General features: G+C 38.5%; 1 protein-coding gene across 2 annotated transcripts in view; it reads left to right on the top strand.

Moving 5' to 3' along the window:
• The window catches only part of STK38L (serine/threonine kinase 38 like), an 82,459-nt gene extending 59,686 nt beyond the window's left edge, over positions 1–22,773 (top strand). For both annotated transcript variants that reach the window (XM_032473262.1, XM_032473261.1), the window contains exons 3-15: positions 1,140–1,284; positions 2,797–2,848; positions 6,957–7,079; positions 7,322–7,405; positions 10,105–10,228; positions 12,120–12,274; positions 12,643–12,745; positions 12,931–12,992; positions 14,825–14,942; positions 15,356–15,479; positions 16,459–16,554; positions 18,854–18,945; positions 19,050–22,773. In XM_032473262.1, coding sequence (XP_032329153.1) covers positions 1,151–1,284; positions 2,797–2,848; positions 6,957–7,079; positions 7,322–7,405; positions 10,105–10,228; positions 12,120–12,274; positions 12,643–12,745; positions 12,931–12,992; positions 14,825–14,942; positions 15,356–15,479; positions 16,459–16,554; positions 18,854–18,945; positions 19,050–19,177 — 1,395 coding nt within the window. In that variant the 5' untranslated portion in view covers positions 1,140–1,150 and the 3' untranslated portion in view covers positions 19,178–22,773. The remainder of the gene's footprint in view (positions 1–1,139; positions 1,285–2,796; positions 2,849–6,956; positions 7,080–7,321; positions 7,406–10,104; positions 10,229–12,119; positions 12,275–12,642; positions 12,746–12,930; positions 12,993–14,824; positions 14,943–15,355; positions 15,480–16,458; positions 16,555–18,853; positions 18,946–19,049) is intronic.
• The last annotated feature ends 1,135 nt before the right edge of the window (positions 22,774–23,908 follow it).

Here is a 23,908-nt window from a genome sequence, read left to right as displayed (position 1 = left end):
CTCTAGGATGGTCTGTTATGTTCTCCATCCAGAGAAGCAAAAATCACTTTAATGTATGCAACCATTCTAGGTTCTTTTTTTTTTTTTTTTTTTTTTTTTTGGCCCAGTTGCAGACTGTGCTAAGCAAGTCTGTTAGGGTCAGTGCCCATCAATAGCTTCCACCAGAATTCAGTCTGCCCCCCTCTGGAGTAGTCATCTTACTACATTCCTTATCTCGTCTAATGGTCCACATTATCTTCTTTAAACCAGTATTTTGTTTGGCTGGCCCAGTGGGTTTTAAAAAATTTGACACTTGGATGGCTTTAAGTAGACAAACACTGTCCAGGTAAAGCCATCAAGCTTCCCTGTTGTCACCTGGCTTGATTCATACTTTTGTGTTTCCTGCCTCGTTCCTGTAGGCATTTGAGTTTCATTTGAAAATGAAATGGACCTTACCATCTGGAGTGGTATGCTAGACCTTGTCATAGTGCTGTTTGGAATGACATAGGATACAGGATGAAATAGGGCATCGTGGGCTCCATCCAAAGGGGGCTTGCCTCTAAAAGTACTTTGTCCCCAAAATGTATACCCATAAGAATTGCTTTAGGCTGATGCTTGTGTGCATGTTTGATGTAACACATCAGGATTTATAGACTTTATATGGTAGAAGCCACTACTTTCGACTGAACTTCATTAACTCTTAGGAGACTTCTGTTTATTGAGGACACAAGTGTTAGCAAGCTTTTATGGATTTTGTTTAGCAATCAATAAAACAACCACAAAATAGATCGAACTTTTCTTGTTTTGAATGCTTGTTGAATATGATATTTTGTATATAATTGTATCCGTATTGTGTGCGGCCTGCCACCGGTGCTTCTTTGCTGTAAGTTGCCCCTGGTTTCGCCAGCACAAAGCTAATTTCTGTTTGGGGGCGTTGTGCATCTTTCTCTTTCTTTACTATAGCATTTACATTATGTAAATGTATATTTATGTATATTTACAATATATTTACATTATATCACTTACAACGTTAACGACTCAGGTATCTTAACTGTTAGGGTACAGTTTTGCCTGGTAGAACTTAAGCCATTTCTAGAGTTTGTTAAAAGGAATAGGAAGATTTTTTTTCTACTGAGTAACTTGTGTGTCTGTTGTTCTAGGTTCTGTTACTATGGCAATGACGGCAGGGACCACAACCACCTTTCCTATGAGCAACCATACCCGGGAAAGGGTGACTGTGGCCAAGCTCACGCTGGAGAATTTTTACAGCAACCTAATTTTACAGCATGAAGAGAGAGAGACCAGGTATAGCAAAGGCTGGTCAGAATTTTTGTGTAGTTGAAGAAGATATTATGCTGCAAGTGGGGAATAAACATGCCCATTAATAACATAAATATTACGCATCCTGATACGCTGTTTTTAAGCTTCCTATGCTGACAGTGTGCCTAGTTAGTTGCTTTATATTCACAAAATAGCATCTCATTCTGTGCACCCATATACTGATACCACATGTCAGTTGATGTGTTAAGTAAAATGTTTCTAACCATGAAATTATGATATATCTTTATGTTTTCTTTTAGCAGGATGCTTTGTGAATGACTGCCTTTAATCCAAAAACAGTTACAGTGTTGTGTGTTTATCACTGGGAATGGGAGAATTAAAAAAAAAAATGAATGACATGTTATTTTGCCCTTCCGGACGCTTACAGTCAGGGAGATCACGCACATAAATATTACACGAAAGAGTGAAAAGTGAATCCTTTGCTAAGGGCACAGCAGGGAGAGAGTGTTTTTGACTAAGGCAACTGGGAAGGCTTCATAAGTGGTGGTGAGATTTAAACAGGACTCCAAAGGGAGAAGGAAGAGGTCAAGGAGCAGGAGGAAGGATCATGGAGACAGAAGAAGCCAGCTTCAGTGCTGGGTCAGGTGCTGTCCAGTTTAGCTCAGGCTGGATTTTCCATTTCTTGAGAGCCAGGGGTGCTTGGTTAATGGAGCTATTCTCTGGTAGTAAAGAGCCTTGAAGACTTTTGAACAGAAGATTTAAATGATCACTGGTGTTTCTCTGGAAGACTCTTTTAGTTGTGATGTACAGAATGGGTTGTGGGAGGAGGGGTTAGAAACAGGGAAGGCTAGTGTAGACCAGGCTGGTGGAAAGGAGGCTCACATCAGGATATGACAGCTAGAGAGAGGAGAACCGAGTGAGAAAGACAGTAGCAGCATGGCGACTACCAGTCCAACTTTGTGAACTAGGACTCGAGGGGAAGAATCAGGTTTTGGGCATAATTTAGGGGCAGGTCTAAGTGCAGACTAGACAGGGCTGAGGAGAGAATTAGAATTAGAAAATGAAACTGAACCAGCTGCTCCAGAGTCAACTTAGAGTAAGGAAATACGAACGAGAGCTCAGAAGCGTGGAGAAGAGTGAGGAGAACCAACGTATTTTTGATCAGAGTTTCTAAAGGAAGAGAGGAGAAAAATGGAACAGAGAGGCAAGATAAACTAAGAGTTCGCCATCAGCAGAAATTCCAAAAGTTTCAACTTAAGCAGAAGGAAGGTGATCACAATCAGGAGGTCTAGATGTAAATATATGGATAAATCTCAACAAAAAATGACTCTACAAAAAAAATCAACAATAATGATAATGTCTTATGTGTTTTAAAAATAGAATTAAAATATTTTTCTGCAGTAGATCATCAGTTTGGAGGAAAGTAAGTAAGGATTAAATTGTTCTTAGAGATAATACAGATACAACATGTACATTTCTTAAATGGGAATACTTAGAAACATATTTAAAATTTAAATTATTTTTTCTTTTGAAAAGGCAGAAGAAATTAGAAGTGGCTATGGAAGAAGAAGGATTAGCAGATGAAGAGGTAACGTAAACTGTAATTACTGTGCCTGGATTAACAATACTGTGTTCTACACTTGCAAATTGCTGAGAGAGTAAATTTTAAATGCTCTCACTACAAAAAAAACCCAGTAGTAATGTGAGGTAATGGACGTGTTAACTAACCTTATTGTTGTAATCATTCCATAATATATACATGTGTTAAATCATCACATTGTACATTTTAAACTTACACAATATTGTATGTCAGTTATATCTCAGTAAAGGGGGAAAAACTGTAACCGCAATACAAAAGCAACCCGTGACTTTTTCACTTATTGGTGTAAGATAATTTTATAACTTAGGTAACATGGATTTCCTATTTGAATGTGGGCTCCTTACTTTTTTGCTATGATGGCTATCTTTGAAAGTAGGCAGCTTTTTTTAAATTCCAAGAAAAAAAAATACATATACTTTTTAATAGAAGTCCTGGGAATTGAACCCAGGACCTCGTGCACACTGAGCATGCGCTCTACCACTGAGCTATACCCTCCCTCAAGAACATATATTCAGTGAACAGTATCTACAATATTCTAGGTGTGAGGAGTGAGAAGGGCTCCAAAAAGAATGAATCAATTGCCAAATCTTAAAAGTTTTTCCTAAATATTTCTTAAAACCCCCCAGTTCTTTAGTCCAGCGTCACTAACCTAGTAGCTTAAAGTGCTGTGAGTTTCACCTGCAGCTTCGCTGCATCTCGACATGAGGAGCTCACAGACTAGAAGGAGACTTTACTTGTGTGTGTGTGTGTGTGTGTGTGTGTGTGTGTGCGCGCGCGCAGGTAAAACTATGTATATGTGATGGAATGTGGTGAACTTTGAAAATACAGAGATTTTTTTCCCCGCCTAATTCAGAGGATCAGAAAAGGTTTCAAGGAGGAGTTAACAATTGATTTGAATCTTAAAGAAATAGGTAGAATTTACATTATCACTAAGAGGTATCTACCAAATAAGGAATCTATGCAGGATATTGAACTTTAATAATGAACTCTACAAAAACAGATGCCCAAGGGCTGAGCAGGTGACGTAAATGGGAGAAGCCGGCCAGCTTGGTTTCGTAGTGACATCTTAGGTTATACTCTTTTGATCTAACATACCTTGCATAGTCAACTCATGAGAATGTTTTTTCACCTCCACAAAGAAATGGAATTTTTTTTTTTGCCTTGTTGTAAAGTATTTGCTCATCACAGTTTATCTTTTGATAAATTTATCTCAGCTCTTCACTTTGCTGAGAGAAGACAAGAGCGCCAGCCTGATCATCGCCACCGCATCCCCATCACCGGGTGACTGGGGCCGTGGCAGGTCTGGACTGGTCACGAAGCTGCGTCCCGCCCACCCAGAGGGGCCGCCCTGTGGGCCAAGGGAGGCCAAGGGAAATCTGGGCTTTTATGAAATCACCTGCTTTTTAAAATATTGACAGGTCATTAGAGTGTTTTAAAAACAACTTGGCCAAATCACATGCGTCTGTGAGTCGGACGCAGCTTGGAGCTTCCAGCTGGCAAACACCTGGTGTCCATGCCAGGAAGTACTGAGTTCATCTCCAGCTGTTTTCTTTAACCCTCCTAATAACTTACAGAAAATGTAAGGTGATTTTTACCGTTAAAAATGCTCCGTGGCCCATAATAACCATTTATAAAACACCTGAAATTTTCAGTAGAGATATTTGAATTCCACAAACGCGTATTGTAAGGCCCCATGCTGGATCCTAGACTCTTTCGTGTTCTATAAAACAGACATCCTCTCTCAATTCAGTGTACAGTTCGGTGAAACTATCTTTATGTGGGGTGAGTCTTTTCAGTGTAAAATTGTTTTATAACAATATATTCATCCTTAATTCATCCGGTAACAGAAAGTTATTTGTGAAATCTGTGAAAGTTACTTGTGAAAACCCAACCATATGTAATGTGGCTGTGAAAAGCATCCGGACAGAGATGAAGTTGTGAGCTGACCCCTTTCATGTCCTAAAACTTCTGTGCCCACTGTCTGTTACAAAAGCTGAGCACCCTGCAGATGGAGAGTTTGCAGAATGCCCATTTGAAAAGGAATGAGGGGAAAAAAAGAAAACAATGTATGTCTAGTTTCATCTCACTTAAAAATCCCAAACGCAGAATATTATTTACTGTAATGGAAAACCAAAGTGGGCAAATTTAAGCTGCAAGAGAGCCATGTAATGTTAAGCCTGTCCCCAGGTTTTTGTTGTTGTCTTTGGAGGGGAAAGAATGCGATTACCACCAAAATGTTATTTATTTTTCAAGGCGACTTAATCTTCACAAGTCGGGAGCAGATATACCAACATGCTTTTTATCATTGATTTTTTTTTTTAATGTGAACTGGCTTCAGCTTCCTCTGGACCACAACATGGGCTTTAATATCATGGAATATAGTTTTTTTGTTTTTGTTTTTGTTTCTGTTTTTGTTTTTTAAGTAAGGTAGCAGTAACGTAAGTGATTTCTGTTTTTTGTGGGATTAAATATTCCATAACCTGTGATTTTCCTCTTGGCCATTAAGTAGCTGTCCTCAAACTCCGTGAACGTTGTTCACTTGCTGCATTACACAACCTGTCAGATAGTAACGAACTTTTTTTTTTTGCTTGCCTCTCTTGTCTGTTGATTTTGAGCATAATTTATGAAACTGTGTGATGAGATCTTCTTTTCCATTCAGATTAGACAAGTTTCTGAGTATCCATTCAACTGTACTCTGTTTTATAATCCATAAAGTTGGAAATCCAGAATGCCTTTCAAAATGCCCATATTTAATCATTTATGTAACTTTTTAAAGGTCTTTACTGCTTTGAAAGACGGTACTACAGTGCCACCACGTGGCCTTTTTTATTATAGTCAGTTTAAAACAAGCTACATTTTTGAGCGATTCTTTCATTTTACTAGTAATTCATTTTTCAACATTATTCCAAAGGCATTTTTAAACAAAAATATCTTTGCTGTTTCTACCACTGATGTGCCTGAGTGTGTGACTCCATTTAGCTATTTAAAGATGTTTAGACATAATTTCTTAACTTTTATCCTCTTGGATTAACTTTGTCAGAAGTATCAGAATCCCATTGCGTGGGTGTTACATAGTTGCATATTTCTAATTAATAGTTCACCTTACTCTTTTGAAAACAGATGTACACAGGGCTAGGAAGGGACTAATCAGTGGTTACACCTTGAGCTGCATTTAGGAGTAATGGTTCTGAGCTGTTTCAGCCGTTTAAGACTTGTCTCCTCCTCAGACCTGGACCGCTGGGAGCTTGATAGGGTTCAGCTGAAGATGAACTGGAGTTTAATTTTTTTCACTGATTTTGTTTGTTACCTATTCTATGTGACCTCTACTAGGCAGAGGTAGTTTGACATAATCCTATGTCAAAAAACCAGAATTTTGTTAGGTAAGGGGAGAAGTGAGGTTTAGAACAATTAAATAAATGCCCATTCTGAGTGTAAGCTTCAGGCAGTTCATGATGTTTCTTATTAATGATAATTAATAATAATGTGATCTTTGGAGAATGACTTATGAAATTCTTGAATATTTTAAAGAATTCTTGTGTAATTATTTTTTGTCACAATTTTATATTTTCAAGGAAGTTGTGTGCCAGGTCTCAAGCAGTTTATTAAAAAATTTGTCCAAGAATAAATTCTACCATAAATAAATCTGTATAGAAATACTGCTTTTGTGTTATTATGGTGTCATAAGTCTCAGTAGTTATGACAGGGCAACCTTGGAAATTAGGGAATTGAAGCAAAATAGATTTCTTAGAGTAAAATCAATATCAGAATACTATTAGCACTTTCTAAAGTTTAATTTTTATTTTTGAATTAAGTTAGTGTATAGATGAAAGAATATGTGAAGTAGTTAAGATGAGATATTTAATGGAGTCCACCCAAGAATAAAGATTTATCAGTTGTTAAAACATTTTAAAAATCTTTGGATGGTTTTCTTTTTTTCCAGGCTGAATAAACATTCAGCTTTGGCCAACAAGTTATAGCACTAATATTTAAGATGCCTTACCCCCATTATACTGTGTCTCATCTTTTAATACTATAGGCTTCCTTTGAAACAGTCCGATTTTAAAGTCATCCTTTTAAACTGTCCTTTTTTTAATAGAAAAAGCTACGCCGATCACAACATGCTCGCAAGGAAACAGAGTTCTTAAGGCTCAAGAGGACCAGGCTGGGCCTGGATGACTTTGAGTCTCTGAAGGTTATAGGAAGAGGAGCATTCGGAGAGGTGCGCGTCCTCCCTAAGTTGCCGCTGCCAACAGTGTCCATCTTGCCACACTTTACAAGATGTATTAAAATAGTTTAATCTGTGTTAAAGCAGTATAATGTATTAAAATGTGTATTAAAATAGCTTAATTTTAGTAGAATTTCGAAAATACCAGCCATGGCAAATTACAGGAGCCTACCTTTCACTCCTAAATAAGCAGGAGTGGCTGCTTGACATTGATGATACTAAGTTTTACATTCCAGGTGCGGTTGGTCCAGAAGAAAGACACAGGCCATATCTATGCAATGAAGATACTGAGAAAAGCTGACATGCTTGAAAAAGAGCAGGTACGAGTTCTCTAACACAGGTGACCAAACTGACGGTGTGAGAGGAAACGTTACGCATTAGGGTTTTTAAAAAAAACGGACACATCTTAGTTAGAATCCATGCTTTTTTTTTTTTTTTTTGGTAGCCTGTTTCATTGTTTCTCAATTCTTGCAGTTAAAATTGCTCCCAAACTGATAATCTAATTTAGACATCTGTTCGGGCTGCCATGACAGTACACCGCAGACTGGGGGCTTAAACAGCAGGAACTTACTTTCTCACAGCTCTGGAGGCTGGAGTCCAAGATCAGGGCAGGGTTTGGTTTCTGGTGAGAGCTCTGTCCTGGCTCCAGATGGCTGTCTTCTCACTGAGTCCCAGAGAGCCTTTCCTCGGTGTGTGCCCAGGGGGAGGCGGAGGGGGAGCCCCCTGGGTTCTCTTCTTACAAGGACACTGAACCGCCCTCTTACGGACTCACTTAATTAACCTTGATTGCTTCCTTGGAGGCCCTGTGTCCGGATTCATTCATTCACACTGCAGGTTGGGGCATCGCCATAGGAACCTTAGGGGGGTCACAAACATTCAGTCCGTAAGAAAATACCTACTTTTCTGACTTGAGTGAAAATAAAGATGCATTCTCAGCCCTCCTAATCCTGTCACACATCCAGTAAGCAAACCAGGCTCCTGAGAATTTGCTGAGTTTACTTACTTCCAAAATCTGTAACCACTCCAGTTTCATACTTCTGGGCTCTCTCTGTATCTCCTGTAACTTAATACAGCTTATGGAATGGCCATAAATCTGAAAACATCCATAGTGTTATTTTATGTGCTCACCTGCCTTTCCAGTCTGGATGGACGCCCTTAGAAGCCTCAGCTGAATACATGTGCTCATGAAGGACTCAACAGTGGGGTAAAGAGGGAGAGGGCACCGCTCTGGACCTGGTGCTTTATTTGCTTAGTCTTTTAGTCCCACTTAATGCTTACTTGTTACTACGGTAGCATGATGTTGATTTTTATTTAAATATGGCCCGCTTGAATTTTCACTGCATTGTTTTACTTTATTTCTACTCCCTTCATTCAACAAGTATTTATCAGGTACCTGTGATATGTCAGATACGGTTCTGGGAATACAGTGATTCCCAGGACAAGCCTGATTCTTGTTCATTTATAGTCATGTGGAAAATGGGCAGACAGCTGCTTCAAATAGTCATGATTGACAAGTACTATGAAGAAGAATTTTACAAAAGGATAAAGTGATGCAGGTGACCTGGCTTTAGGAGGAAGAATTAGATGAGGGAAGGTTCTTTGAGAAGGGCGTATTCGATGAGGGACTGAGTAATGAGAGTGACATCTAACCATCCAGTAGAATAAAGATCCGGGGAGCAGATGCAGAGGACCTGAGGCAGGAAGAACCTTGGCGTGCTCAGAGAAGAGGAGGAAGCCACTGTGGCTGGAACTCAGTGGGAGAGGGAAGCAGGGACCAGATCTCACAGAGCTCCGAAGGCCGAGAAGTGGAGTGCGGGTCTTACTCTGAATGCAGTGGGAAGACTCAGGAATCTTCTAACTGAGCCATACAGGATTAGTCCCGGGTGGGGTTTTAGAGGAAGGACAAAAGGCAGCAGTTAGTTCCAGCTGCATCTTCAATTACCAGCCACACGTGGCTACTGGGCGCTTCAGCGTAGCTGGTCTGAATGGAGATACGCTGTGAATGGAAAATATCCACCAAATTTTGAAGACTTGGTGGGAAAAAAAAATGTAAAACATCTCAATAATTTTTATATTGATTCCATATTGAAATGATAACATTTTGGATTGGATCTATGGGGGTCACAGAAACTGTATTAAAAATAATTTCACCCATTTCTTTTTTACCTTTTGCATGAAATGACATACTTAAAATGACGTACGGGGCTTGCGTTCTATTTCTGTTGGACAGCCCTGATCTAGAATATTTTGCAGGAGAAATCTCCCTGGAGCCCAGCATCAAGTCTGTCTTACACTTTGGTTGCTTCCCCCCCGCCCCATATAAATTAATCTGCTTTTGTCACCATTGAATTTTCATTTTTTCAGTCTACAAAGTGTTCACGTAATAGTTGCTCTAGTAAATATGTGTCTGACAAAAGTCAGTAGCAAAACTCCCAAAAATTGTACAATAATTTGCTGTAGATCATGTTCATAGATATTATAACGGTTTATATCATGACAAAATAATATAGAATTATTATATATGTTTTTATTTCTTAAACAAACAACTTAATGGCTAAAGACCAAGTCAGGCCCTTTGTTGGACTAGTAACAGTTAAAAATAGTTTGCTGAGGACCCTGACTTTGTTGTACTAATCTATAGGATATTGGTTACTAATTTTAACATTTAAAAGTCAGACCAAGGCCCTAAGTTTATATGACAAAGCCAAGATCCTTGGCGAGGTGGAGATCCTGGTTAGAGGGTTTTTCAGACTAATCATTGTTCTACCTCGAAGGCCTCAGCTTCCCTAATATACCTCCTGTGGTTCCAACTTGCCAGCCTAAAGCTATCAGCTAAAATAAACTATTTCCTGAATTCCATATTTAATGAGGATACGAACATGCATATAGGTTTCAGATCTTTTCTAAAACTCCCACTTTCCTCTATGACTGTTAAGGAACTGGACTGATAATTGTTAAGAAGTAAGCTTGAAAACTGTATAATGTGTTACAATTCTTATTTCAAAATACATTCATCCAGGTGGCCCATATCCGAGCAGAGAGAGATATTTTGGTAGAAGCAGATGGTGCCTGGGTGGTGAAGATGTTTTACAGTTTTCAAGATAAGAGGAACCTATATCTGATCATGGAATTTCTCCCTGGAGGTAAATCAAATATGACAGCAGTGACAGGCTAATACAGGCACATACTTGTATGCAATTATAATTGTATTGATTAGGTGCACTTTTATATTCCTGGCTCTGAGGCTTTACAGTCAATCATGGTTTTCTGATAGTTGCTCGCATAATAATGCTAGTTTTGACCACAAATCAGATTATTTATGAAGAAACGATAAAGTTGGTACATTTTAAATATTACCATTCTGTCTTTACTGTATATAATTATTAAGATTGTTATCTAAGTTTAGAGTTAAGAATAACGAGTCACTTAGGAAGAAGACAGACAACCCAGTGGGCACATGGTAGGCTGTGAACAGAAGAGAAACTCTGACTTGTCTACAAATATATAGGAAAATGTTCAGCTTCACCCGCATTCAGGGAAATGCAAATTAAAACAGGAGTGATTCCACTTCTTACCCAACTGACTAGTAAAAACAGTAAGTCTGATGAGGCTGTGGGGGGAGCCGGCCTCTTATCCATGCAACGGAATCCCCAGCTCTCATGGAGAGCAGTTCATAGACACCAAGTGAAGCTGAAAATGCGTGTGTCCTGCAGCCCGGCAGCCCAGCCCGCTGTGTTCCCCGGGGAGTCTCCCCCGCAGGCGCACGGGCGGCCTGTAAAAGGATGCTCATGGCAGCAGTGTCGTGATGGTAAAAAAACCCAATGCAAGATAAATGTCCATCAGCAGAAGAATGGATAAATAAAGTGTGGCATAATTACGTGATGAGATGTTTTAACAGAGTGAAAAGTCAGGAGCTTTATCTGTTTCAACAGTAAGACCTCAGAAACAAGAATAATAACGCAAGCTGTGGAATTATGTATATATATAGTTGATGTCACTTATGTGATTTTTAAAAACATACAAAAGGCCGTAAATTTGCAGATTAATACACGTGTATGAAAACATATTTCAAAACTAAGCTGGAAGGATACACACCAAAGCAAATCCGTGATAATGGCTGCTCAGCAAAAAGGGAACTGGCCCAGGATGGGAGAGCAGGGCAGAGACTCTGCATGGGGTTTGTCTTTAAAGACTTGAAGCATCATGGAAAAATATTAATAGTTGTCAGTTCTGAGTTGTTAAGTCCACCAGTGTATATTCTTTGCCCCTTTAAAAGAACAGAATTTCTTGAAAATAAAAGAATGTCTAGAGGTGACCCTTTTAGTGGGACAATGGCCTATTTTTGCTGGCCCCAAGAGCTCTGAGTGTTTTTTTTTTTTTGGAACTTGAATTTGAAAGAATATATCCCATTTCCAGGTGTGCTTACACTGATTCATTTTCACAGCTTGATGTGTTTTCTTCAGCAACTTATTCTGGATGTTGAGTGGTACATATGACATCATCACCAGCTCTGTTCTGATTTGATTTCACATAGTTTCTACATGAAAATCTTTCAACAGGGGGAGGGTATAGCTCAAGTGGTAGAGTGCATGCGGTCCTGGGTTCAATCCCCAGTACCTCCTCCAAAAATAAGTAAATAAATAAACAAACAAACAAACAAACCTAAATACCGCCCCCATCCCCCCCCAAAAAAATCATTAAATGTCATGAAAAGCTTTTGCTATGCAACAACACTTTTTAAAATTTGGCCCTAGAGTGGGTGGGAGTATAGCTCAGTTGGTAGAGCGCATGCTAAGCATGCACGAGGTACTGGGTTCAATTCCCAGTACCTCCATTTGAAAAAGAAAAAGAAAAAAAAAAAAGTAGAGAAAACTACATTTAGCCCTAGAGATGGTTGAGAGTACACTGGGTGGATCATAAAATGCAAAAATCAGGCAAATGTTGTGTATTACAAAGACATCTTTCCGAGGTGTTTCCCCTCCCCCCCCCCCATGAGGCACTTCTTATCCCTGGTGCCTGTTTTCCTTTACTTAGGTGACATGATGACGTTGCTAATGAAGAAGGACACTCTGACGGAGGAGGAGACACAGTTCTACATCTCAGAGACTGTGCTGGCAATAGATGCGATCCACCAGCTGGGTTTCATCCATCGGGACATTAAACCAGACAACCTCTTGTTGGATGCCAAGGCACGTGAAGAAGCCGGTGAACTGTTAGGTTGCTGATTATTTTATGCAGTAATAGGGCTGACTTTGTGATTGGAAACGGGCAACTGCTGCTTCTCTCATTGCTCACCTACGTTATTTCATAAAGTGACACAACAGGAGAGGACTCTGAGGTGACATGGCGTCAAGGGAAAACTGGCTGTCTTTGTCTTCCGTTGTCTGCCTCTTAAAATCATCATCATCAGATAGTTAATCTGCATTTCACCTGTATGAATTCTAAACTAAGCATTTTTACAATAATTGCATTTAGAAGAGTTTATTATAAGACTTTGTCTCAAAGTCAACATAATGTATTGATTTTATTTGAGTGTTTTTTGTTGTTGTTTTTCTAGGGTCATGTGAAATTATCTGATTTTGGTTTGTGCACGGGATTAAAGAAAGCTCATAGGACTGAATTCTACAGAAATCTTACACACAACCCCCCAAGTGACTTCTGTAAGTTTGATTTTTATCGAGTGGAGGTGGTGCGGCTGGTTTAATTCAGGACCGTTGGGAACTGAAGCTTGTCTCTCTCTCCTCACCCCTTAAACCACTGTATTTTCAGTGCATCTGTGTGAATTTGTTTTTTTGGGGAGAGTTGTTCCCTCGTGATTACAGTTCTTCTGTCTTGTTGAAATTAGCATTCCAGAACATGAACTCAAAGAGGAAAGCAGAAACGTGGAAAAAGAACAGGAGACAACTGGTGAGTAGCCACGTTTTGAAGAGAGAACTTTGTGCCTTGGTCCTCAAATCTCATTTGGTCTTTGCTTGATAATTGGGATCTTCAGAATGGTTAGTTCTTACTTCATAGCAATGTTAGAGCTTGCTCAGGGGTCATGCAGTTTTCTTAGTTTCTCTGTACATTTCCTGGCCTGTAAAGGAAAATGCGATTTTTAGCACTTAGTAATTAGCACTTTCTGTAAAACTCACCGAGCTGAGTGTGATTGTAGTAAACGCCTTGTGATTTCTGCGGCTCCATTTTCCACACCTGTCCTGATACAACGAATACCAACCAGCATACGTAATGTGGTTGCGTGTTTCTGAGAACTTCTTCATAGACAGACAGAAAGTTTGGCGTGGTAACAGTGTTACAGTAAAACAGATAAAGTGAAGTTGGAAAAGCAGACTTGACCGCAGATAAACTTAATGACTCCTTTCATGTGGAGCAACACTATTTTTAACCCCACACGATTTCTCCTCCATTACTTAGCACGTACTAGAATTGTTTGCCCCTTTTCCTCTTTCCTTTTATCCTGTTCACTAGGTCCGTGAACATTGTCAGGGTTAGCCGTGTGCTTTTTGACTTTAATTTCCTAACTTCTTGTACAACGTACCATACCTATCAGCATTCTAAATATTTGTTAAATCCGACCAAGCGATGAAGGGAAACTGAAACTCACTCAGCATTCCCTCAGGAAGGTAAATAGGCCAAAGGCAGTGGCCTGATATCCTCTCAAAGCAAAGAAAATGACCTTTGCATTACTGAGCTCACTCTCTCACTCGCCCAAGCAGTTGCAAACGTCTTGTGCTTGCAAAACATTTCAGGGTCTTTAAAAGTGTTTTGAAAATATTTTGAGCAATGCAGTAACGACAGAGTCTTCCTTCTACTTTTAAATGTGTCACTTTTAGATCAGATTTTACAATTGAGAAAAGGATCGCAGTATTTCGTACCTGTAAAGGGAAAACTGAATACTGCTTAGAACCGTGGTGGGAATTTTCTGTGCCCCTATCACAGAATATTCACAGCTGATCGCTCATGTACAGGTCTTACTATTCTCATGACCATCGCTATGACTTACATCAGTGTTTCCCAGTGGAGAAATAGAGGTACTCTTGGTATTTGGGGCAGGAAAGTCCTTTAGAACCTGTGTCCCCTGACCACTGAATGCCAGGCATGTCCTCCCCCAGGTCACTGAAGTCACAAAATCTGCTGTCACACATTTTCAAGTGGCCTCTCGAGTACTACCTTTAGTTGAAAACTATTGCCTTAAAGAAAGTTTTTATAAGATTTTATATGAATTAAGAATGATAAACTGCATTGCTTTCTAATGGATAAGCAGTGCCCTGGAAATAAGTTTATAATGAAAATACCTGATGTTATGTTGTAGGTTATAGTTTACAGACATATTCCTTTGCTTATTTCATCCCCATATCCACCCGGTATTATTATTCCAGTTTTATGTTGGCAGAAGCTGGGGTTCAGAAGGGTTGAATAACTTGGCCTGAGAACACATTAGTTGTGAGTGGGGAAGCCAGGCCTACTGGGTGCAACCTCTTTGTTTATTTATTTTTGGAATGGATTTAGGCCTAAATATGTAAATAACTTAGTTGAGCTCTTTAGGGGACAGAAATCATGTCTTAAACGATGGATTATCTGACTCAGTTCCTATCACCAAGCCTTATACACGGTAAGCAACACAAATATTAAAGAAAAGGTTAGCTTCTGTATATGTTGGTTTTTCCGGTAGAGTCACACTGTGATCTTTCAAAAAAGAAAGACTGAGAACACTGATCTGACGAGCTGTTCCTTTGCAGGCATATTCCACCGTTGGGACACCGGATTACATCGCTCCAGAAGTCTTCATGCAGACTGGTTACAACAAATTGTGTGACTGGTGGTCTTTGGGAGTAATTATGTACGAGATGCTAATAGGTGTGTTTTATCAATTCATTTGTGTGCATACTGTGCACATTCCCTGGGTGCTGCTGATTGATCATATTGTAGGTATTATGGGCTAAAATATCTGAACTCTTGAAAGTGAGTTCTGACCTCCCCCAGAGTTAAATACACGATGATAAATATCAACAACTTCTCTAGGGACCGTGCTTCAGGAAGGGGGTATTTAACTAAACTCCCACGTATCAGAAGTATCTGCATGGCCTTTTGGGTAAAAAGGGGGCGGTGCTTTAAATCCTTTATTTTATTGACTTCATTACCGATTTTATTATACATTGATGACTGGTGGTATTTTTTATTGCTTAGTAGAGCACTCAGGGCCATATATAGTAGATAAAACATATTTGATCATAAAAGCTAATGAAACTTTTGTTTTCTCTGATACGTAGGATATCCACCCTTCTGCTCTGAAACACCTCAAGAAACATATAGGAAAGTGATGAACTGGAAAGAAACTCTGGTATTTCCTCCAGAGGTGCCTATATCTGAGAAAGCCAAGGACTTAATTCTTAGGTTAGTGGTTAAATCCCTAGAAGAGTTTGTTGTATCTTAAAACTTCACAGGTGCCAAGAAGACTAGGTTGCGTATTTCAGCTTGGTGGTGGGAGGAGAAGGACTGTCACTGATCTGTAAATCAGAAGGGTCAATAAAGAAAAGGTGTTTTGTTTTAAAAAAAAAAAATTTAGCCTCTTAAAAGGGAGTATGCAGAAAAAAAAGTAAGAGTTAAGAAGAGGGGAGAGGTCTTATATTATTTCAAAGATCACTCCTGTTGGAATGCAGTGACTTTATCCCCTAAAGAGAAAGAGAAAATAAATTGTTAGTAGTAGTTCATATCACAAAAGTCCATATATAAAACCTTCTCTAAGCAATATTCCATTTGTTTTCTCAACTAAGATGATGTGTTTTGGTACTGTTGTGAGATGGCTAGAAGAAATATAAATTGGAACAACCTATGGGAACAGCCAAGTAGCAGCATATTCTTAAAAAAAAAAATCTTTAAACTATATATGACCTTTGACCCAGTAATTCTACTTCTAGGAATTTTGATTATGCAGATAATCAGATATGTGTAAAGACAGATACAATATGTTATCTTGATACTGTTTTTACTCATGAAAAATTGAAAACCATCTTAATGTTCACCAATTGTGGACTGGTTAAATACGGTGTTTCCATGTGTAAATTTTAGGAAATGAAGTAATAGAAAAATATTTAATGACTTTGGGACATGTTCTCAGTATATTAAGTGGAAAAAAAACAGTACTAAAATGGTAATTACTGTATCAATACAATATTTTTGAACTTATAATGAAAGACTAGAAGGAAATGGCTTCAAAGAAGTTGTGTCTAAGTAGTGCAATTAAAGATGATTTCTGTTCTTTTCCCACCATAAACAGACTTAAATATAATAATGTAAAAAAATATTTGAAATAATGCAAAGAGTACTTTAGACATAATTGGCATATGATGATTTCTCTGTTTCCATTTTCTAGGTTTTGTATTGATTCTGAAAACAGAATTGGAAATAGTGGAGTAGAAGAAATAAAAGGGCATGCTTTTTTTGAGGGTGTAGACTGGGGGCACATCAGGTATGTTTTTAGGCTTTGAGCGGGAGAGGTCTGAGTGAAAGCTTTTTTACTAGACTTAGTGATTAAATTTGTCTCTGATTCTGCTAGATTAAATATAAGAAGTAACACTGTGATAACGTTATTAAGCCAGTGTTTTCTGTATTAGATAAATGACTGAGCATAGTGACTGTAGCTAAATAGCTCAGTTTATCTCATGTCCACTTTATGGAAAAAGCACATATGATGCACCTGTTTATTTTTTATTTTTTTAAACAACTTTATCGTGGTGTCATGTGTGTACAGTAAACTACACATATTGCAGATACACAGTTTGATGAATTTTGGTATATGTATGCACCACAATCAAGACACCTCTCATTTCCATCTCTCCCCCAGAGGTCTGTGCACCTGTTCAGGTTGCGCTATTCAGGGTTACATGATAAAGGCTGTTAGCACAACAATGATATATTTACATTTCACACTATAACCCTTCAGTTTTGTCTCTAATACACCATACGGTGTCTCCGTTGTTAATTTGTAAGAGTGTACAATCCCTCTTTTAAACATTGTGGAAAAAGTTAAATAATGCAAGTAACTTTTATTTATTTATTCATTTTTAATGGCAGTACTGGGGATTGAACCCAGGGCCTCATGCATGCTAGGCACGCACTCTAACACTGAACTACACCCTCCCCCTTAAGTATGCAAGTAACTTTTAAGACTTTGCTTATAGTTAGTTGTGAGCACGGGCCTTGATTCCGTTTGCAGCCAAACTACCTCCAATAGTCTTGGTCTCTTCTCCACAGAGCAGTGGTTTAGGAACAAATCTAATCGGTCATTTCCTCTTAGAATAAAACTAAGGATCCTTAAATGCATTTTGGGACTGTGGGGCGTGGCTCTTGCCTCATCTGTACAAGGAGCATCTTGTGTGGTCTTTCCCACTTCTCCCGCCCCAGAGCTTTGTCACTTGCTATTCGCTGTGACGGAAATCTCCTCTGTGTCCCCGTTCCTGCCTCTGCCCCACCTAGCCCGCCCCTTCTCACTTTCAAGACAGCTGGCATGTCACTTCACTGGAGATCTTTGCCGGAGTTCCCGCAGTGTGCCAGGCATCCTGTCTGATTATAACCACTTGTTGGGGAGCAGGGGGAGGATTTACTGTGTGTCCAGTACTGTTCTGAGTACTTTCTGTACTTTTCTTAACCTCATAATAAACCTTGTAAAGTAGGTACTGTTATTACCCCTACGTTACAAATGAGGAAACTAAGTCACAGAGAAGGAATTTGCCTCCAGTGTCTCAGCCAGTGAATGACCTAGCTAGAACTACTAACTAGAGCTGGACCCAGGCAGTTTGATTCTGGTGTCCTGACTCTTAGCTGCTACACTGTATTATACCGTCCAGACATCATCTCATTGAGCGGAACTGTGATTCCCGCCTTGTTACAGTTGGAAGGATGCTTAGAGATCACTGGTCCAGCCTGCTGGTTTTGTAGGAGGGGACGGTCACTGTGCCCTCATACAAAGGTCACTCTGCTAGTTAATGACAAGAGATTAGATCTCAGGGCACCAGGGTTTATGCTTCTTTTCACTAAATTGATGTAAATCTATTAAGTTAGGACATTAAATATAAATAGGTTAGAGTAACTTGGGGGAAAATATATGCTTGATTTTGCATAATTTTATAAACTTATCACTTCAAAGATCCAATAAGTACTTGTTGGAAAGACAGAAGCAATAAAAATTGATACCTTTTAACTATTTTTAGCATGATAAGAAGGCATTTTCATGGCTTATTTTCGAACCTAATGCCCCTAATTCCCTTAAAATTTATATGATTAAGAAATTTTTGGATTCAGATTTCATCGCAAATGTGTAGTCCCTTCACCCTCTGAGCCCCGTGTTTTCCCAAATGACTTTTGACTTACAGATCCTCTACTAGAAGAATTCTATACCTGAATTAACTAGTTAGGGTCCAGTCCCCACAATATCTAGGGTACTTTATATAATGATACATTTTTTTAAATGAAATCTCTTCTGTTCTACTTTTCCCTTCATTGATTGTTGTTTTTTCACTTAAAAAAAAAACAGCATGAGAAAATCTTGGTACAAAGAAATAAAAGTTCCAAGTAAATGATAATATTTTAATAAAAAGTTAGACCTAACTCTGAAATCCCACTTAACTACAGGTATTTTCCAATCTACAATAAATTTCCTTGGCTCCTCTCATATCTAGAGAACAGCATGCAGAATTTACACGTGAAATTATGTTTTGGAAAATCGAACTCAAGAAAATTGACCATTTTTACTCAATCCCTCTTTCCAGGGAAAGGCCAGCAGCGATCCCTATAGAAATCAAAAGCATTGATGACACATCAAATTTTGATGACTTTCCTGAATCTGATATTTTACAACCAGGTAAGACCACGTACAACACGATTAACACGGTTGAAAGTCTCTGAAGAGGATGGCATTTTCACTAATGAAATTCCTTTGCTCTGGGTTCATTTCTCTCTCTCTAGTGCCAAACAGCACAGAACCGGACTACAAATCTAAAGACTGGGTTTTTCTCAATTATACCTACAAAAGGTTTGAAGGGTTGACTCAGCGTGGCTCTATCCCCACCTACATGAAAGCTGGGAAATTATGAATGCAGGTCACCTTCGCGCACAACCAAGAGAACTCAGGTAGCTGCATCACCAGGCTTGCTTGGCGTAGATGACAAGACACTGAGTTGACGGCGGTGCTTCTGACTACAAGGGGAAATTCTGCAGGACTAGGATTTCTAAGACTACTACAGGAATTGGTTGGCAGTGCCAGCTGGCTTTTTTTTTTTTTTAATATTTTATTATTTTTGTTAACTTTATTATATGAAGGTACTGGAATAAAAGAAGCGTACATCCCTTTCTAACCGCACTGCCTACATGCGTAGTAGGGTCCATTCTGCCTGTGCGTGCTGTGGCTTTGTACTGTAACACCTCTAATCAATTCAGGAGAAACATATCATTTAAAGCGGCGTAGGCTCACCTGTAGGTAACCCTGCAGTATTGCTGTTATACTGCAAATCTTATGGGTCTAGATAATCAATAAAACAAAAGCCATCTTCCATAGTTGGTATTAGAACACTTGCCCTGTGGGTTGGGACACCTGTAGAATATGTATGAAGACAATTTCTGTAATGGTTTTAAGAAGTTTTAAAATGGAAATACACTGGTTATTTAAAAAATAGAGTTTATCATCATGTTATTCCACAAGCTCCACAGTAGGGAGTGACAAGTTTATAAGAAGGAGGAAGTTTGACACCTTCACTCAAGCACTCCACTAATATATTCACTTTGCATTCAGAAATACTGACGACTTTATATACGTAGTTGTATACTCATAGGGAAATGTACTGTATTATATAAAGTGTAAAGTTGCTTTTCTTGTGACAAAAGGACTTCTTTTTTAACCAGAGGACATGGCATTATTTTAATTTGATTCTGGTGAGTTGAATTTAAGAAATGACCACGAAGGCTGCCTGTAGAACTAGCGTATTTTTATTAAGCTATTTTTTTAAATGTCAAACTTCTGATCATGTAAATGGACTTGTAGAGAACAAAGAGCTATTTACTTTGGTTTTTCTAGAAAGTTGTTACATATCATGGCTGGTTAACTTTGATTTCTTTCGAAGAAAACCTTTCCTTTGATAGCACTTGTATTATTGTGCCATTATTTTCCTATGCTCCAAATGTACCAAAGATCCTGAACAGAGTGGATGTTCACAAGTGAGGAGAGTCTCACTGTGCTGTGCGAACGCGGTCTTCAGACGTGGCCGACCTTTGATGGAGGCCTGCGCATTCAAGGGCAATAGAGTTCGCGTTTAGCTACATCGCTGTAGTTAATGTAAATGGAATTAAGGAAGTACATGCAGGCCCCGGGGGTCATGATTAGAGGATAGGGAGATGATGTCAGCATCAAATTTTGGGGATATTTCCCTAAAAAATAGTCTTTTCTAGCTCACCATTTTAATTTTAAAATGACTCTCTGAGGTTTTGGTTTCATCAATACTAGTGGAGGAGTAACACTTGATCAAAAAATGGCCTAATGTTTGTCTACTAACATTTTTTTTTTTTAAAGATAGAATTTTTTTTTTAAAGATACAATTATAGCCATTACGAATGGTCTGTGATCCAAATGTAAAATGATCATTTATTTGTACAGATGTTCTTAATGGGGAAGAATTGCATAGGATCATTATGCAAATCTACAAAAGCTTTTATAAATGTTGCTGCTTGCTAGGGAGCACCACAGGGTTGCGGTAAGGCCATCCTGAGGTTTTGTTGCCCCCGCCCCATTCTCCCCTTCCAATCCTTCCCTTTCTCCCTTCCCTTCCCCTCTGCCCTCCTCCTCCCTCCTCTCCCTCCCTAGTGTTTGTTTGATACTTATTATGTGTTCATCTAATAGCTCATCTCCATTTTTCTTGTTTGGATCATGTGGCTGCATATCTAGGAGAGAGAACTATGATAATTCTGGGGTTATCTCAATTTGACTAACTCTGGGTTTTCTTACTATAACTGCCTCTAATTTTTAAAAATCTTTAAAATCTTTAAAAAACCTGCTCTATTTTATGAGATTTTCTCATTCCCCACCTTTAAAAAAAAAAAAAAAAGACTGTTTTGCTAGTGTGATAGTGAATGGGTTAAGTTACGAGCATATTGCAACATCTAATATGGTAACTATTCTAGTATAAAAAAATTTTCATTAATTCAAGTTAGAGAGAGATTGATATAAAGGAGCTGAATTAGCTAGGTTTACCTTTTAATTGAATAAGAATAGAGCATTTTTTATTTCCATCTCCTTATTCTTATTAATAAGAAGAACGTGGGGATAGTTATGGTTGCTTGGCAATGGAAGGGCAGTTATGGAAAGTTTGCTTTGTCTGGAGTCTCATCTTTCCCTGGAGTTAACAGAGTGATTCATAATCTTTGGGGTTTCCTCCTCATCAAAAGCATTTCTTAAGTGCCTATCTAAAAGCAATTAAGGACCGTGTCTGCCCTTTGGAAGCTGAGAATTTGATTCATGATGCAAATTAGCTAGATAATTTGCAGAACACCCCTGAGACTGAATTTTCTCTATAATATACTTCCTGTACTTCAGGTGAACCATTTAATTTAAATGACAAAACCCTATCCAATCAACTGAGCATAATGACGTTTTCTTTAAATTAGACTCTATTTTGAATTAAAGAGTTTTGTTATAAACTGTGTGTTTTTGGTTTTTCTAAGTATATAGAAAGCTTGTATAATTCAGATTTATTGATTTCCTGATTTAATGTAGATTTTGACTTTTTTATTAAAAAAAACCTTTGTATTAAAGCAAGTTATGTTATTTTTCTTTTATTCTTTTCTTATTAACATAGCTTTAAATCTTTAAATTTGTTGAAGCAGCATGCTGCCTGAAAATAGGGGATTTCTTATACATCAACCTTTTCTGAATGGAACATATAGCTGATTTAATAAGCTATAAGTTGAATGGAAAATAACACGTGTGGAATATTCAAAACTGTCTTTGGTTGCTAAGGCTTAAGATAGGGTCTCGTTTATTTCTATAATGGCATACTTTTTCTGTTTTTTAAACACCTGCGTATCTTTGTGTAAATCTGTAAATCTTAAAATATTTTTAAGTACATTTATTTTTGGCGTTTTATTGTAGAAAACCTTTAGACAATCAATCATTCCGTATCTTCTGGTAGGAGAAATACGTATCCATCTTTCAGTGATCTACAAACAAATGAATTGGGATTTAATCCTTAGAGAGGTCCCTGGGTAATAAGCACGTTCTCTCTTGGAATTGCTAAGATTCAGAACGTTCAAAGTAACTGTTTTGCTACAACCATGATTATTTCCTCTTGTCTTTATCTAAATTTTACTGTTCTCTGTAGAAGTGCACTTATTTCTGGAAAATTTTAATGAAACACACTTGGAACAAATATAAATACAAGACACTTGGGACTACTGAAGATATTTTAGATTTTTATGGACAAAATGTGAGGCAGATATTGCTGCTTTAAAAAGGACTGAAGTAATAAAAATAGATCTTAGTTATTTTTTAAAAAGCAATATAAATTATTCAGCAGTTGTCTGGAAAAATAACCATCAGGCTATGGAGTTCTGTGTTCAGTTACTGAGTTTCAAAAAAATGTTTTGGTGGCATGAGGCCTTTTTCATTGAAGGTAAGAAAAGAATAAAAACTATGTTTATAATATTTCTGTTGGTGAGGTTTTTTTGGTTTTATCTTCAAAGTTTTCAGATAGGTGTTATCCAAAATTCAAGAAAGGCGGTTTTGTAAATGTACCCAACTTTCACACTGAAAGATCACATCAAGAACAAAATAAATATTTCATTTCAATTGTGTTATGTTTAAACAATCAGGACAGTTGTATGGGTTTATATACAATTCGCACATGAGGCTGAAACCAATTAGTAGGCAGAACTGAAAGAGAAAATGCTTCAAAGTTAAGTTGAAAAGGCCTCAGAATAGGTGGAAGTTAGTGATGTAAGTCCCCGGGGCTCAGGTACCCTGGCATCTTGTCCTGTGGAAGACACTGATGGCTCATCATGGGTCTCTTCCTACTGAGCTCAGCGGGAGCCAGCTGGAGTCCTGCTCGCCCGAGACGAGCTCCCCACCGCTCCCTGACTGAGGTCACATCAGGAATGCCGTTGCCAAGACAAGGTGGTGAAAACACTGAATCTCAACATTTGGACCTTGGAGCAAACTTGGACAGTCATCTTCCAAAAGCATCTTGTGATTAAAAAACTTACATTTATATACAAATGCTTTCACTTACATTATTCATTTTGGTTTTTACTACCACTCTTTGAAATAAGCAGAATCACTTATTTCACAGGTGATGCACACGAGGCTGAGCATGACTTACCCAGTACGGGTAGTAAATTGCTCTTGAACCCACGTCCGGTGCTCCTTCCACTCCTCCAAATCATAGAGCAGGTTTCATTGACAAATTACCTCATGTGCTTCTAGACCTCAGAAAAATACATGGGAAGCTAGTGACAGAGTTGTCACTTTGGGTGCTTTTGACTGCCACTCCCCCCCAAAAAAAGTATCAGAAGATGCGAGTAAAAATAGCTTCACCAATAAGGAAAATGAGTAACACTAAGACACAAGATGGGAACCTTCCAGAGGAGTCAGTTAAGCATCTCAAAAACATCATCAAGAACATCGGTTCTTTGCACTTTTCTGCTTTGTCATCCTCCAAGTGTTGGCTTTGTCCTTGGTCTTGTTTTCTCAGAGGGATGAGATGGCCACGGGCTCTGAAGATCAAATCCTCATGCAACAGAAAAGGGGAACTACTGGTTGTTCATCCTCTTTTTTTTAAGAG

The sequence above is a fragment of the Camelus ferus genome, chromosome 34 (genome assembly GCF_009834535.1).
Source record: "Camelus ferus isolate YT-003-E chromosome 34, BCGSAC_Cfer_1.0, whole genome shotgun sequence".
NCBI lineage: Eukaryota > Metazoa > Chordata > Mammalia > Artiodactyla > Camelidae > Camelus > Camelus ferus.
Note: the sequence above shows the minus strand (reverse complement) of the source record. Positions and strands in the feature narration are given on the sequence as shown.